The 17,329-nt window shown below is 48.1% G+C and overlaps 1 protein-coding gene and 1 pseudogene across 3 annotated transcripts in view; one reads left to right on the top strand and one right to left on the bottom strand.

Annotated features, from left to right (window-relative positions):
* Tm9sf4 (transmembrane 9 superfamily member 4) overlaps positions 1-5,601 on the top strand; it is a 47,297-nt gene extending 41,696 nt beyond the window's left edge. For all 3 annotated transcript variants that reach the window (XM_021639697.2, XM_021639698.2, XM_060383058.1), the window contains 2 exons: positions 153-242; positions 3,746-5,601. In XM_021639697.2, coding sequence (XP_021495372.1) covers positions 153-242; positions 3,746-3,895 — 240 coding nt within the window. In that variant the 3' untranslated portion in view covers positions 3,896-5,601. The remainder of the gene's footprint in view (positions 1-152; positions 243-3,745) is intronic.
* Positions 5,602-13,464: 7,863 nt separating this feature from the next.
* Positions 13,465-17,292, bottom strand: LOC110550089 (putative testis-specific Y-encoded-like protein 3; annotated as a pseudogene).
* Between the last annotated feature and the right edge of the window lie 37 nt (positions 17,293-17,329).

Below are 17,329 nucleotides of genomic sequence, written 5' to 3'. Positions count from 1 at the left end.
CCAGATAAGGGACTGTCATCACAGTCAAGCTATAAAACATTCCATCATCCAACTGTGACTGTTTTTACTGAGTGTCTTGAGTGTCACTCTGTTGACAGTGAGATTTGTGGGAAGATGCCCTGACCATGACCCTTCCTGTCTTTGCTCCTTAGGATTACCGCTGGTGGTGGAGGAATTTCCTCGTCTCAGGGGGATCTGCATTCTACGTCCTGGTTTATGCCATCTTTTATTTTGTTAACAAGGTACCGCCCTCCTTAAGATCCCCTTAGCCCTCTCTGGGGCAGGCTGGTGAGGGAGGAGGAGACTGTTGAAAGGGAGCCAAGTGTGTAGATCGTGCTTGCATACCCAAAGTGGAGGTGACCAGAGCCATATAGAACTGAGTTGTATGTTTGGGAAACAAGCTTCAGTCTGAGGAACAATGAGAATGCTGCGTACAGAAACCTGTGAGAGCCTTGGAACATGAAGGCAATATGGCTTGCAGTCTCAGCCCTAGGAGGCTAAGTCTGGAGGGGTTGAAGTTGAGGGTATGTATGTAGCAAGACCATTTCTGCTGCTTCTAGCATGGCTTGTGTCCTGGATCCCTGCCTAGGGGTGATGAGGAAATGAAGAAAGGACAGACACACATATAGAAAATCTAGGATCACTGACAACTCTGAATCTCTGTGGGTTTAGTATGGATATAGCACAGGGGAAGGATTGGCTAGTCTTGGTAAGAGGTCTGTGTGAGCAAGCAGTCTGAGGTTGGAGGGGAAGCTGCAGTTGCCAGTCTTTGCACACACTGATCATTCATAAACAACTCAAACTCCTGAGGAAGGCTTGTCATTCCTCTTGAGCCTAGCATTGGAGTCCTTAACATGGCTGTGTCCATGTCACTCAGGATTTCACTCATGAGGGGTTTCCGCTGCTTCCTATACATCCTCAAAGGCAGAAAGTTACTCAGAAATAAGGCTGATAAATACAGTACTCACCTCCAGTGAGAAAGTAAAGGCAGTTGAAAAAAATAGAGATAAATCAGGCCAGGGAAATGGTTCCATCTATAAGGTGCTTCTGTGTACTCATGAGGACCAGAGTTGGATGGCCCAGGACACTCATAAAAATGAGAATAGCAGCATGCACCCGTAGACCCAGCACTGAGAAGGGAGAGGCAGGGTCCCTGAAGCTTGTGAACAGCCAATCTAGTCTTCTGAGTTCCAAGTGGTGAGAGGCCTTGTCTCTAAAGTGGAAAGTGATTGTGGACGACACCCAATGTTTACCTCTGGCATCACACCATGTGCACACACAAACACATGCACACTGAAGACAAAGATAGACTGTTTCTCAGGTCGCTGGGCCCCCCTTCTCTTCTTTACTCCATACTCCTTCCTTCTGCCTAGTGAAGAGAGAATGAGCCAGGGCTAGACTTGTGTTGTGGAGGCTTGCTTGCTACATAAGCTTGCACAGGTTAAGTGTGGGCTAGAAATCAACAGTCTGGCTTAGCAACTAAGGCAAACCAGATGGGCCAGTTAGAGGAGTTTAGGAGGCTTTGGTGGGTATCTGACCTCCAACACTGAAGATTTGATTTCACATGCTTTACTAGAGGTCTCTAAAGCCCAAAGGCAGGCACTCCTCTGCCTGCAACCAGGATGTGTTCACAAAATAAGAGCTGTAGGTCTAGTGTGTGGAAGTTGGAATGCCCAAGTTTCCCCAGAATAACTGGTTGTAGGGAGGACTCCCTGGGTGCTCTGATGCAGTGCTCCACCCTGCTTCTGCAGTCCCAGCAGATGGGCACATTTGCTTCAGAGGTCAGCAGACTAGTTGACAGGCCAGTAGGCTGCTCTTGAAAGAACATTCGATTGGAACACAGCCATGCACATACACTCACATGTGTTATGGCTGCTTTCACACCACAGTGACAGTGAGTAGTTGTAAACCACATAAACTATAAAACTGAGGAAGGAGTAAAAATATTATCCGGCCCTTCAGACAAGGTTTGCTGATCCTCACTGAAGCTCATCCAGTAAATAGATCTTCCCGACACTCCTATTCTCCAACTACACAGTTCCTGTCATCGTAAAGGTCTCGGTTTCACACCTCAGTCTGCCCCTGTGCACCTTTTATCTCACTCTTCCCATCTCAATAGCCTATTTAAATCAGAATCTTTGTGACCACCAGATAACTGAAACCATCTTAAGCAAAACAGTCCTTTGATACAGCTGCATGACTTAGGAAGCAGGAGTCCACCTTCAGCCTGTGAGGCCCACCATCTGAAGATCAGAGCTCTATGCCCACAGCTTAGCTCTATAGATCTTTTTCTGGCTGTCCATAAGTGGGATCTTTCCATAGAGTAGAAGGTGATCACTGACAGCCTTGGTGTCTCCACTTTTTTGTTCCCATGGCACTGAAACTTCAGTGATTTCTTCTGGCACCTCATACTGTTTTCACAGGCTTTGCTGTGGTCACACACCTCTCACTTTGTTGGGCCCTGTAGGGTGGTGGTCTCTGATGACCAGCTTGGGTTTTGAATTAGGAATGGTGGTGCTAACAAGGCATGAAGGGATGGGAGTGTTTGCCAAAGTACCTATTGGGCAGAGGGAAAGTAGGCAAACAAGAGTTAGAGCTCTCCTCATAGTTTCTGCCCTTCCTCCTGCCCCATCTACCTTCTCTGTTGAAAATCCAACTGGCCCACTCCCATGTCTTTGATAAATGATGGCCTTAGAAGACCTGAATTCAGTACCCTGTCAGCACTTCCTTTTTGTTCATTCCCTTCCTGATTTGACCGCTGTGCTGTTACTTTCTTCTTCTACCCCCTTGATCCCATCCATAGTCACAAAGAATTGTGTACCTGAGAGGTGGCAGGGCCTTTTGAGGGGAGCCTACAACTGTGGCCTTCGCCCTTTAGGCTTAGAAGGTCTCAGGCAGGGACCTATATTATTTCTTTTATTTTTTTTATTTTTTATTTTTCTGAGCTTGTTGCATTTTGTGACTATGTATCTATTCATGAGCCTTAGGACAGACCTCTTCAGGGCCTGGAGCACTTGGCATATATCAAGGTGCCAGATAAGCTGTGTTCTCTGCCACCACCAAACATCACACCACCAATCCCTTTCACCTCTACCTGTCACAAAAGATGCTAATATACCCCAAGATAAAAAGCACTGTGAGCTATTGGAGATGCATCAAGCATTCTCTGGGTTAGAGGACTGTAGACTTGAGGCAGACTGATGATGACATTGTAGTCCTTAAGCTTGGAGTCATGGGAATCTCCCCATACCCCCTCCTTCCTCCTGATTCTCAGATGCTGCTTCAGCTGTCCAGGAGTGGTGTAGTGCTGTTTTGGGACAGTGGGCCAGGAAATATGGCAGCCGCATCCATTTGCCAGGTGTTGGTTTCACAAGATTGGGGGTGGGGAGCATATCTTAGTTACTTATCTATTGCTGTGGTTATAAATACCATGACCAAAAGCAACATGACAAGAAAAAGTTTATTTGGTGTGCACTTCCACATAGTCCCATCACAGAAGGAAGTCAGGACAGGAACTCAAGTGGGGCAGGAACTTGGAGGCAGGAGCTAATGCAGAGGCCATGTCGGAGTGCCCTACAGCTGGATCTTATGGAGGCATTTTCTCAATTGAAATTCCCTCCTTTCAGATGCCTCTAGCTTGTGTCAAGATAACATAAAACTACCCAGCACAGGGTTTGCAGCTTGCTGTAGCTCTTAGCTGCCTGGCATTAAACACCCATCCCTTTTTTCTCTGCTATTACCCCAGCTGGACATCGTCGAGTTCATCCCTTCTCTCCTCTACTTCGGCTACACCGCCCTCATGGTCCTATCCTTCTGGCTGCTCACAGGAACCATTGGCTTCTATGCAGCCTACATGTTTGTCCGCAAGATCTATGCTGCTGTGAAGATAGACTGAGTGGGACCAACGCTAGGCCCACTCCATCCTCGGACAGGAAGCCACCCTGCGTGGGGAACTGCAGGCACACAAAATAAAATAACTCCTGCTCATTTGGAATGTAACTCCTGGCACAGTGTTCCTAGATCCCCAGGCTGCAAGGGGGCAGGAGGGCCTGTAGATAAACCTTGCATTTCCTTCATCTCATCCAGTCTGTAGGGATATGTTTTTCTGTGGGTTTTTCTTCAGCTAAGAGTCGCCTTCAACAGGAGCTTTCTGACCTGTTAATTCAGGTTCTTTTTGGTTTGTTTGGCTTTTTTTTTTTTTTTTTTTTTTTTTAATACAGGATGGATAAATGTGGGGTTTTGGTCACTGTCCCCATCAGCTCCCCAGAGTTGTTGGCTACCCTACCACTAACTGGAAGAGGGAACGAATGCCAGGGCTGCAGTGAGGCTCCAAGCCTCTCATCCATCCTCACCAGTGATGACACGACACAGCACAGCTGCAGCCCGGACAGCAACCTCAGTGCCAACCAAGCCCTGCCAGCCCCTCCTCCCATTCTCTTCCACAGCCTGCCCTCCACCGCCCAAACAGGGCTGCCAGCCAGGCCTTGGGTCATTGATTTGACCAGGAGCACTTGGTCACTACAAGGACATGCCCTGATTCCCTGGGAGAGCAGGATCCCCTCATCAGAGCAGCTGGAGTTTGCTGACCCACCAAGGAAGAGATGAGACCTGCAGTGACTGTTCTCGTGCCAAGAAGCCTTGGGTCAGGGCCAAGTGTTTCCAGAGCCAAGCACCCGTATGTGTGTGGGAAGAGGTGGCTAAAGCCACTAGGGTGCTCACCCCTCAAGATTGCTCCCCAGTCTTTTCCTCAGGGGGTGCCACTCTTTCTCAAGGGTGATGGTGGACCTCCTCTTCCCTCACTTTCAGGTCTGGAGTCCTCAGATCTCTTCCTTGAGGTGGCCAAGGAGAGGCACTCTCTCCTCATGGTCCCTGGCCCCGGCATTTATACTCAGTTCTTTTAGCCAGACTCACCCCCTCTTCCTCCCATGCAAGTTCTTTTGGGGACACCCAGAAAACTTCACTGAGAAGGAAGGTGGAAGGTAAGTTGGATTGCTCCTTTCCCAGTTCCTAGGAATAGGCAAGAAGCCAGTCTCTCCAAGTTGGAAGGAGGCTCACCTACCTGGCCTTGCTCCTCCACCCCACCCCAGCCCCTGCAAGCCCTGGGCAAGTCAAAGACTTTGCTCTTAAGCAGTAAGAGACCAAACCCACCTGGAGTGTAGGTAGGGGTCAATAACAGCCACTCGCCCTTGCTCCACTTTTTTGGGAACCTGCCAGGAGAACAAAGCTCAGGATGCTGCTTGTGCTAGGAACGCACCCTGCCCCTCACTTCCCCAGCCTCCTGGGGCCTTGCCACCATCAGTCAAATCAGTGAACTTCTCAATCTTGCCTCGCAGTGACTCCACAGCACCAAGCGGCATCCACCAAGAATCAGGCTGGAGAAAAGGGAGCCCAAAGAGTAGAGAGTGATTGAGAGTTACTTGTTCATTTAAATCTTGCATTTACCCCCCTAAGGTTCTCATTTTGGGGGCAGTGTGGGGCAAAGGTTCAAACATTGTCAATTTTTCTGACTTTTTAAATCATCATCATTATTTTTAATTAAAAAAAAAATGCCTGTATGCCTTTTTCTGGCCCAGTTGTAAATAAAATGCCATTGTCCTGTTATGTCTTGACTCACATGCAAGGGTATGGGGTTTCTGAAGTATGACCATTTCACTGAACCAGTTGAGTAGCTACTTTTGAAGCTCAGTCTCCCACCTGGGTCCTCTAGGATTCAGGCCATTGCTATTTTGTGCCTGCTGTAAGCAGGCCTCTTCTGCTCAACCTCTCTTTGTGGAGTCACAAGCATTTGCCCCTCTGGATAAGCAGGAAGTAGCAAACAAGTAAGACTCAGGTAACAATGTAACCTCATTTGAAGTTCTGAGCTTGTTTCACTCTGTCAGATTGGGTGCTTTCAAAGCATTCCAGAATTTGAGAGGCAGAATTGGGTGCTGGGAATCAAACCCATGTCCTCTGGAAGGACAGCAAGTAATCTTCACTGTTAAGCCATCACTCCAGTCTCTATTAGTTGCTGAGTTCTAATTGAATTCTGGTGAGGGTCAAAGCTGTGCATGGCTTGAATCCTTTCAACTTTATAGAGACTTATTCTCTGGCTACACATGCAGTCTGTCTTGGTAAAAGTTAACATACCCTGGGATGAATGAGTCTTTTGTGTTCTTGGGTGGCATATTCTACCGATGGCTGTCAGGTCAGACCAGCATTGGTGCTGTTCAGATAGATTTTCTGGACTCTGACTACAGTTGTAGGCTTGATAATTGCATGTCAAACACTGTGGTTATGTTTTTGCTTTTTTGCTCAAGGGCCTTATATAAAGCCTGGGTTGGCTCCAAAGTTATTATGTAGCTGGGGATAACCTTGAATCTTGATCTTCCCTCCTCACCAAGTCTGGCTGTGTGTGTGTGTGTGTCTGTGTCTGTATCTGTCGTCTGTCTCACAAGGTCTCACTATGAAGTTCTGGCTGGGCTTGAACTCACAAAGATTACCCCTGCCTCTGCTTCCTGAGTCCTGTGATTAAAGGTGTGCACCATTATGCCAGGCCTTAAAGAATAAGCATTTAACACTTTTATTTGTTCGGTGTGTGCATGCATACGCTGTGGAGCACATGTGGAGGTTAGAGAACAACTTGCAGAATGTGGGTTCTTTGGATCGAGTGTAGGCCATTAAGCTTGATGGCAGGTATCATTGCCCACTGAAATAGCTCCTATTTCGCTTTTTTCTAGTAGTTTCAGGTGGACAAATAGCCTATTCCTGCCTTGACTGGAAACACATCTCTGAAGTTGCCTTTCATCTAGAGAATGCAGGAAGTCTGAAGGACAGTATGCTGAATTGAGAGTCCATTACATGGCAGATGGTTATTTCTTGGCTACTCATGCAGAAAGCCCTAGATTCTGTTTTCAGCACCCACATGGTAGTTCACAACAGTCCACAACTCCAATTACAGGGAACCAGCCTCCTCTCTTGGTCTTTGTGGGCACCAAGAATGCACTGGGTGCACATACATGCATGCAAGCAAGATGCTCATGCCCATAAAGTCTTTAAAAAAAAAAAGTCCTACCTGCCTCCTTAGCTTGGTAGTGACTTAAGTGTTCTAGGAGTCAGTACCCTGTAGACCTGGGGACCACCACAGTGCAAATGCTCCCTGAAGGGTCCCAGGAGCCACTGCAGGTAGCCACCTCCCCCATGCTTGCTTTGAGCAACTTGCAGCACCGTCTCCCCTCAATCAGCAATAGACTCCAGAGTGGGATCCAGTTCTAGCCAGCAAGCTACAGCAAAGTACATATGCTCTGGGAAGGGCGCTCTCACTGTGGAGCAGAATCAGGGGAGTTGCTGATAGGTCCCAGTGTGACCCTTGGAAGTTATTGCCTTAGCTCAGATCTGAGAGTGAAACCATCATGAAGGCTGTCAGATAGGACAAGGTCCTAGCCCTTGAAGACATCAGTGAGCAGTTAAACCAAACAGTCCCATGCCTGTCTCACCTGAGCAGACTCATGTAAAGAAAAAGCCTACTGTGTAAGTCAGACCTGTTAGCTACGTCCAAAAGCGTTGTCACGGAGTCAGTGTCTTGGAAGGCTGGAGGTACGTGGGAAGATGGGGACCCCCCCCAGAGCAGTGGTTCCCAACCTTCCTAACACTGTGACCCTTTAATACAGCGCCTCATGTTGTGCTGACCCCCAGTTATTCTCATTGCTACTTCATAACTGTAATTTTGCTAATGTTAAGAATCATAAATATAAGCCAGGCATGGTGGTACACACCTGTAATCCCAGCACTGACTCAGGGAGGCAGAAGGAGGTGGATTGCTGTGAGTTCGAGGCCAACCTGGTCTACCAAGCAAGTCCAGGACAGCCAAGGCTACACAGAAAAGCCCTGTCTTGGGGAAAAAAATAATAAAATAAAATTTGAAAGAATCATAAAGTAAATATCTGTGTTTTCCAGTGGTCTTGGGGAACCCATGTAAAAGAGCCCCTGCTGAGCAAGGGGCAAGCTTGGCATGGTGCTTCCTTGAATTTTTGTGCTGAAAAAAATATTTCCCTGATGGAAATATCAAAGTCCCCTGGACTGTAATCAAGGCAGTTGCTAATTATGAGCAGTTGCCTTAGTTTAGGGGCAGATTTTTCTCCCCTTGAACCCACAGGTTGAGGACTGCTGCTCTAGAGGGACTCCTGCTAAGGGATTCCCAGTTTCTCCTGTGGGGCAGGAAATTGGCTGAAGGATGTGAAAAGGTCACATAGTAGGGAATGGATGGCAGAAGGGGCCTCCCAGCTGGTGCCATTTAACCACAGCACACCTCCACCACCCCACATCTTCACACTGCCACCCCAAGGCTCCCATATCCCTCAGCTCACCATCACCTCCCCAAGGCTCCCTCCACCCCACAGCTTCCACACCCCTAAGCCTCCCCACCATCACCCCACCCTGAGTCAGCTCCGGTGAGGCCATAGGTGGGGATTCACCATCCAGACTGCAATCAGTAGTTCTGCTGCTGAGCAAGGGGCAAGTTGACATGGTACTTCCTTGAATTTTTGTGCTGAAATAGTGTCCCTGAAGGAAAATATCAAAGTCCCCTGGGCTATAATCAAGGCAGTTACTGATTATGAGCAATTACCATAGTTTAGGGACAGATTTTTTTCCATATTGAAAGTAATTTGTTCCAAGTTTTATTTCTGGGCCAAAAGTACAGGGCAGATACCTGATATGGTGAGAAAACCCAGGTTTATGTCTGTTCCCCATTCCAGAGCAGAAGCCCTGCTCACTCTGGCCTCCATTCTCACTTTGGAACCTATAAACTCAGCCATCTCTGTGGGAGGGGTTAGGTATTGGGCCATGGGCCTTTATTGCTCCAGTTCTCAGGCTGCCTGGAGAGTTCCTATCCCTCAAGAAATTTAAGCTCTGAAGTGCTTTCAGCGGCTCCATGCCTTTGTCTACAGTCCCCTGGCCAAGGCAACCTGTTTTCTCTTTGCCCATCTGGAAGCCCTTCTGTGTAGAATAACTGAGTTCCCAACTGTGCCAAGCCTGATTTCAGGTGAAGGGAGACAACAGTGAAAAAGCACCTGACACACCCAGGAAAGCAACTGTTTAACTACTGCAGCCCAGAGATGGTGGTGCACGCCTTTATTCCCAGCACTTGGGAGGCCAAGGCAGGTGAACCTTAGGGAGTTTGAGGCCAGCCTGGTCTATATAGAGAATTCCAGGACAGTCAAGGGATACACAGAAAAACTCTGTCTTAAAACTAAAAAAAAAAAAAAAAAAAAAAAAAAAAACGAAAGTAATGTGCAGTAGAGCCTCAGGCAAACAGGACCCCAACAAGTGGAAGGGGTTTGTGACATGGTAACATCCAGAAAGGTTTTGCTGAAGAGGTGAAATGCTTTTCCAAATGATAAAAGTACGCAGATGTCTGGAGAAGGTTCCAAGAAGAGGGAATAGGAAGCAAGAAGCGAGATATCTCAAACCCCAGGTTTAAGACTGGTGTGGCTAGAAGGCTATGTGAAGGAGGCCGAGCCAAGGTCAGTTCTGAAGGGTCTTGAGGGGCTGTGGAGAGTGGGTTTGCTCTTGTGTAAGATCTAAGCCCCAGGAGGGTTTGGAACAGAAGGGCACGGGCTGACTTCAGTTTACAAAGCCGCTGTAGCCATGTAAACTCCAACACACAGTAGTTATTCTGTAAGTACTGGTGGCTACTGGACCCTTGAGCTGAGGGCAGGGACCCTTAGAGAGGGTGTTAAGGTGTGTGGGTAAACAGCAGAAGCAGGAGTTCCTTCTGTAGGCAAGGCTCACATTCCACAAGGGCAGGGCACATGGCTGAGCAGCGTAGAGAAGTCCAACATAGCATGCAATAGGTAAAGCACTTGTTTCACTTTCGTGCTACCACCCAGGAGCTTAGGCACAAATCAGGCAAATCCTATGGGGTACCAGGCCCTATAGTGTGTCCCACTGATTCCCCTAAAAAAGCAAGGACAGGTTTGGGGCATTAAAGAAAAACCCAGCCAGGTGGTGGTGGCACGTGCCTTTAATCGAGGCCAGCTTGATCTACAGAGGGAGTTCTAGGACAGCCAGGGCTACACAGAGAAACCGGGTCTTCAGAAACAGAGAGAGAGGGCAGACCCAGATGGTAGAAGCAGGCCAGGCGCTGGTGCCAAAGTTTATGTTGTGCTTGGGAAGATGGGAGAATTGCTGTGGGAATCAGAGGCTTCTGAGAAGAGCTGAATCTGGCATAGCACTGTCCTCTCCTTGCTTGCTGCCCTGTGTGCTGATCTTTCTTCTGAGGCACACATGACACTCCTCTCTGCTATCTATCCACAGAATAAAGCCCTGGCACTCCTAGTGTTCCCAACCTGCCTACCCAGCCCTACACATCTCCAGCAGGCAGGCATCCTGCTGTGTTCAACACACTGCATGTTTTTTGTTGTTGTTATTTTTTTAAAAGATTTATTTACTATTTATACACTATCCTGCCTGCAGGCCAGAAGAGGGCAACAGATCTCACTATAGATGGTTGTGAGCCACCATGTGGTTGCTGGGAATTGAACTCAGGACCTCTAAAAGAACAGCCAGTGCTCTTAACCATCTCTCCAGCCCAACACACTACATTGTACTTAACACTGTTGGCCCTGCCAGAAAGTCTCTTCTCCAGACTCTTATTTTTATTTGTTGGCATTGCTGGGATGGAACCAGGGCTACTAAGGATTCATTGAACTATATCCCCAGCCAGAACACTGCTTCTTAACCTTTGCCTACTCAAAGGCTATCTCCACACCTGGCATGGTGGCACACACCTTTAATCCCAGCACTTGGGAGGCAGAGGCAGGCAGATCTCTGAGTCTGAGGCCAGCCTGTTCTATATTAACCAGTCCCAGGCAAGTCAAGGCTACATAGAGACACTGTCTCAAAAATTCAAACAGGCCATCCTCGGAATTCTGTACCAGAGAAGTCTTCGCTCTCACATTACCTTCAGCTGGGTGAACTACTGACTAGCCAAGCTGGAATGAATTAGGTCCTCTTTTTGGAGTGAGCATTATGCGCCAGGGTGGCCTTTTGTCTGGTGATTTCTAGGAGCGACCTTTTTCACTTGCATGTGTGTTCCAGTGGGATGACAAGTTGTATAGCCACCCCTCCTCACCCCACCCCTCCCCACCCAACTGCAGTCCTTTGGGCAGGAGCTGTGCCTTGGTTATCTTGTCAGAACCTCACACAGCATGCCAGCACACTCGGATAAGGTCACTCATTCATGCTGATAACTGGGAGCTGTTGAACAGTGAGCCGTGTGTCAAAGAGCAGATGGATGGGTCCCTGTTCTCCTGGTTCATGGGTGAGGGAAGAAAGAAGACAGAAAAGCATCATTGTGGAGTTACATGAAATAAAGGGAAAATTCCAAAGGTGGGAGCAGGGAAGGCTTTCAAAGAAAGGGTATTTGAGACCTGAATAAATTGAACTAGCCAGGAAAATCCTGAAGCTGAATATACCTGATGCATCTCAGGAAAGACAAAGTGTGTGTGTGTGTGTGTGTGTGTGTGTGTGTGTGTGTGTGTGTGTCAGGGACAGCGGGGAGAAACCAATGAGCTGAGAGAAGGTGTGGGGAGGCCACAAGGACTGGCAAAGGCAGGGCTTGCATAGTGGCGATAAGAGTTGGGAGGTTTATTTGCTTGCCTGTTCATGAATAGAGGCTTTTGGAAAAGGAAATAATATGACCTAAATTATTTTCCCCCAGATCAGAAAGTTTTCAATCCTTTATCATAAATGTAGAAGATAAAGTGCCACAATCCTTTTTCTGACTGCAGTCACCTGGGAACACTGCTCCTTTTGGAAACAGATGTCAGTTGTAATATGGCTCAAGAGGCCCAGAAGCATCAAGACCATCCATTTCAGGGTACCTTCTGGGGGCTGTTCTCACAGAACACAGTAACAACAGCCAGCCTTAAGCCTTGCAAATCACTGGATTCAAACTCTATTTGTAAGATAAAATTATAGCTGCAGGCCACAACTTGATAACAGTGACTAGGTACAAATGTCCAAGTGAAGTGGTACAAAGCAGTCACAGTGGCTAGCTTATAAATGCTTTCAACTTAAGACAAGCAGGCCTGGACAGCTCAATTTCTCAGTAAAAGCAGAGAAGGCAACGCATGGGTCTTACACAAAAGGCACAAAATGAAAAATACATAAACCTTCTGCCCATACAAGCTCATAACTGGACCACATGAGAAAAGTGCCAAAAAGTGGCCATATTATGTTTCTTCTACATGTTTCTTCAGTGTGTTTACAAAACATATTGGTGGATCAAAAGCAAGCAAGCTAGCTAGCTAGCTAGTAATGACTGAAAGTTCTCCATCCCTATTATTTTATGTCTCTGGGTACTAGGGAGCAGAAAGCAAGGCCTCTCATGAGACAGAGACGGGCAAGCTGGAAGGGATAGAGAGGGGCAGGGCAGTTTAGCCCTTTTAGCTATTGGAACCCACAAGGGGTGTGGGCCAGAGGGGAGACTAATTTTTGTTAAAGAGCACAGTGTACAATGAAGTGATTAACTGTCCCTGTCCTTCATTGTACACTCTAAATAATCTAAGCCTTGCTTAGAGAGATCACGGCAAGGGGCCACAGAGCATTGGCAATACATAGAATGGTCTCCCTCTCTGGAGACAGGCAAATTCAAAAAAGCGTCTCCTTAGCTAATAGGAAAAAAAAAAGCTTCAGTTACTTGTTTCAGAGTTGTGCCATTAAAAATGATGTGGGTCTATGCCAGTGTAAACAGGCCACATGGCCAGAAGACCCCCGCCCCCTCCAGCACTTGCAATCTGGAAACTTTAAGACAGGTAGGTGTTCAAGAGGCTGACAGAAAGTCTGGTTTCTTGTGAGGTCTAGGAATGAGGCTTCTGGAAGAACTCCCATCCTTGCTCCTACCTTGCGCACACATGCCCAGATATGCCAGCCAGGTGCAATCCCCGTGGCATCAGGAGTGTTCACTACATTGACAGGTGATCTGAAAGCAAGCAAAAGGGATGATGGTGGGCAGGGCCAAACTCCTCAAAAAGGCAATGGCCAGGCATGGGTAGGCCACAACCTGAGTCTTCACAAGCAGGTTATGAGAGGGACACACACAGGATAAGAAGAGCAGTATGATCAGGAATAATGTGATCAGGCCCTAGGCCTCACCCATGTCTCATCACCTGGCTGTCCAGGTTGCAGATATCAAAGAATCCAGTTGGTAGAAGCTGCTCTGTAGTCCCAGAGCCATGGGATATCCAAGTCTAGTTCACTGCCAGGACCAAATGCACCCACTTCGTAGGTGATGAGCCTCAGCTTGGGACAGTCAGCACAGTTGTGAAGCCCAGCATATTGTGCACTAGGCCTCAAACAGGCACTGGTCCTTGTGAAGCCTTGTAGGTACTGGTATCAAGAGTGAAAGGCCTTATTTTACATGTGGTTCCAGGCCATACACAATGGTAGTACATATCCATAGCACTAGGTGTCTGCATATGAGAATCACATGATGTTGACATAGAACAGCATGAAGGTCACAGCCTTGGTCCAGAGTCCACCAAACATGCTGAGAAGTCAAAATTCACAGAAGAGAAAGCGGACAGCAGAGCACTGGCCTAAACATAGGTAGGTTCACAGACAGAGGAGTCGTACGTAGACATCATGTATCTGAGCAGGGCCCGGCCAGACTGAGACCCGCAAGGACTAAGCAGAGCCTCTGGTGGCCACCTTGCAAGGCCTCCTCTAGCTCTGCAGGGCCTTTGCCCCAGAAAGTAGTATTGTAAAGGGTTGGGCCAAGGTCATTTTCAGCGATCTGGGCCATCCTGTCAGTTTCTGGGAGGCTGTGCTACGAAAACCAGCTGAAGACACTTTTCACAATGTCCTGATTCCTGTGCACCAAGGGGGTGGAGGGATCCTGGCCTCAGGGTCTGCAGATTCAAGTAGTAATGAACACCACCCGGCCTAAGGATCTGCACTCACTCATACTCTTTCACCATCATCTCATTTTGGAAGGGTTGAGACCCCCAAATAGGAACTTGAACTTGCAACCTGTTCTGGTAGGCCTAAGCTCCTTCAACTTCAAATTCATCAGGTAGCCAAGCATGTCTTCATCCCTAGGGCTGATCATGGCTGATAGCTACGGTGGTTCAGGAAGGCAGTGACCCAAAAGCCCAGAATGTTTTAGGTGAGAAAGCTCCTGCAAGCTAGGTGCAATTGGAGCATCCTCCCAAACCTGTGCTCCAGCCAGAGGTAGGCCCTGTCAGCCTGGGTAGTCATAGCCTTTAGTTCCCACTGGATGGCATCTAGGGGTTCCACAATGAGGGCTCCTAGGTCTAGAGGCCTCAGGCTCACCTGGGCCTCTGTGCTCCCCTCCAACTTTTCCCTCACTTCCACAGGCTCTTCCTGATTATAGAGCCCTCAATTGTCACTTCCTCAGCCTTCCCTCCAGTCCCCACCCCAGTCCCCCATCCCTGTTCAGCCACCCAGGTTCAGGATGCTAGAGGCCAGGTCTTCTCCAGTATTTTCTGGGGCAGGTGGTATGGTCCCAGGGCTGGCTGCGGAGTTACAGAGCCCCCACACCCCAGTCCCCAGTTCTGGGTTAACTGGAAGCCGGGGCCAGGCGTGTGCGCCCCCCTTCTGCCTGGGCAGCAGGCATATGATGGCCAGCTTCAGAACCCTATCCCCTTGCCCACCATCACCTGCTGAGTCTCTGGCTGGATAGGCCAGAAGAGCACAGGCCTGTGATAGGCAGTGGGAGCTCCTGGAGTGAGAGCCCCGCCTCTTCTAGTCCCTTGCCAGATGTGATTTGCTAGGCTTCCTCCACTGAAGGGGACAGGGAAGAAACCACCAGTGCCAAACAGAGCTGGCTCCAGGTTAGTAGCGCAGGTGATAAATGCAGGGATCTGGAACAGGCATCAGGAGACAGGCCCAATTTGCAAACATGGTTAGAATAAACCTTCCATCACAGCCAGCATGCAGGAGAGAGCTGTTTCCCTTGCCTGGCTCTTTGTAGCTTTAGGACAGGCAGCTAGAACACTTGCAGCCTTGCACAGGATGTATTTATTACTCTGGCAACAGCAGAGGGCTGACCAGATTCAAAGTGGGAACTAAAGATAAGCCAAACATCAGGCAACAGAGCTGCTGGAAAGGCACTAGAAGAATCAGAGGTCAGGAAAGATCTTAAATTGCTGCAGAGCAGGTAGCACAGGTCCCCAGCCTGGTTCCCACAGGAACTGGATTCTCGACAATTGTTGACTGAAACCAGGTTGACTCTGCTTCACAAGGCCCAGCCAGGCTCAGGGACTTCTGTCTGCTCAGCACCAGCCATTTCATAAAGATAGATTTTAAAAGCTACACACATGCTGGCTGGTGGTACATGCCTTAAATCCCAACACTCAGCAGAAGCAAACAGATCTCTGAGTTTGAGGCCAGTCTGGTCTAGAGAGTAAGTTCCAGGACTACACAGAGAAACCCTGTCTCAAAGAAGAAAACAACAAACAAAACAAAAAAGGCTCAAACACTCAAAATGGGAGGGAGGGGGAAATAAAGATCTGAGTTCAAGGCCACACTGCTCTACTTATTGAGTTCTAGGTCATTCGAGCCTGTGTAAGATTGTGCTAGCTAGCTTGGTCAACTTGATACAACTGGGGAAAGAGAACTCAACTGAGGAATTGCCTCCATCATTTCAGCCTGTGGGCATGTCTATGGGGCACTTTCTTGATTGCTAACTGCACAGCCCATTGTGGGTACTTCCATCCCTGGGCAGGTTTGCCTGGGCTGAGTATAAAAGGTAGTTGAAGACTCTGAGGAGCAGAGGAAGCTTTGACCAAATGTATATTACTGATAAGGATCAATACCTCAAACCTAAAGGAACTGGCAAAGCCTTCCTCTGGTCCTCTGTGGAACCTACACTGTGCAGAAAGCATCAATTGCAGCTTCTGCCTCCCAGGCATTTACAGCTGAGACTTCAGACTGCTTGCCCAGAGAGACCTCCTACCAAGACTAGCCTTCCTTCTCATACCATACAGAATAAAAGCACCGAGGTTCCAATTGCTTAGTTGGTTTCGCTCCATCAGAGGGAGTACCAATGTCCAGTTTTTCATGCCTGTGTCTGTCCTTTCTTCATTCTCATTTCCTCATCACTCCAGTCCTGTTTCCAGGACCAAGTCATACATGATCTCTCCATGGTCTATTTCTGCCCTGTTTGAGTTCCTGCTCTAATTTCCCTTAATGATAGACTGTAACCTGTGCGATGAAACAAATACTCTTGTTCCCTGGTTTGGTTCACTATTTTATCAAAGCAAACTAGAAAGAACAGGGACGAGGTCAGTTAAAAAAAAAAAAATGGGAGGGGGAACTCTATCTCTAGTGCAAGGTCTAGATAGCCTAGGAGCCTGGATGGACTGTCCCTGCACTCCACATTCCTTCAAGTGTGGTCACATTCTGGTGGGCTCAGCTCCCAAGCTTCTGGTATATGTAGGTCAGTACACAGATTGCCCCTTCATCTCTGCCTAAATGTCCCTCACAACATCCCCCAGAAAGCATTCTTGTCAAAGGACACCACAGCTCCTTCATCTGAACGCCCTAGACCTCTCCTAGGACATACACTATGTAGAGGGTAAAGTAGAATTTCTTGGGTGTCCTGGCTGGGTTGACCCACTGGGATGGACAGTGGCCACTTGTCAAGGAGGAGACGGAGGTGAAGGATCAGCCCTCTGCCTTTGTGTAACAAAAACACCTGCACTTTGATTCCTCCCCGACTCCCGGCCTCCAGGGTTAGACTCCAAGTAATTGCTCGGCTTTGACACTGGCTCCAATCCCCTAGATGAGAAAATCTCAGTACAAAGGGTGGGGCCTGGATGCTAATGAAAATCTGTAAAAAGACAGGCCAACAAGTGTCAGGTGAGCCTGTATCAGCCTGAAAGCACTACCTGAACATAACTGAGCACAGGTTTGTAAAGCTGGGTCCCAGAGGTAAAAAACGTGCAGCTTGGGGAGCCAGAAAAGGTTCTCTTCCTGTTGGAACAGCATGAAGGAGACATTTAGAATCACCACCCCAAGATACCAAAGATGAGCCTTTGTAGGGCCTGAGGACAGTTCACACCTGGACAAAAGAGGGCAAAGAACTAGGAATGCTGAGACTGAGCACATTTGGGCCTCTACCTCAAAACAAATGTGAACATTTTCAGTTACATAACGCTTCAGTATTTAAAGCCTGTTTGAGCTAGGTTTTCTGACCTTCACATCCAATATTAATTGACACAATGAAGTCACTTACCTCAACGATATTCAGTTAAGATCCACTGTCTTTCCTACCCTCACCAGTATCATCTTGGATACTAAAGATGCCTATAGATTCCCATTCTTC

Source organism: Meriones unguiculatus, chromosome 4 (genome assembly GCF_030254825.1).
Source record: "Meriones unguiculatus strain TT.TT164.6M chromosome 4, Bangor_MerUng_6.1, whole genome shotgun sequence".
NCBI lineage: Eukaryota > Metazoa > Chordata > Mammalia > Rodentia > Muridae > Meriones > Meriones unguiculatus.
This window is presented reverse-complemented; position numbering and strand designations above follow the sequence as displayed.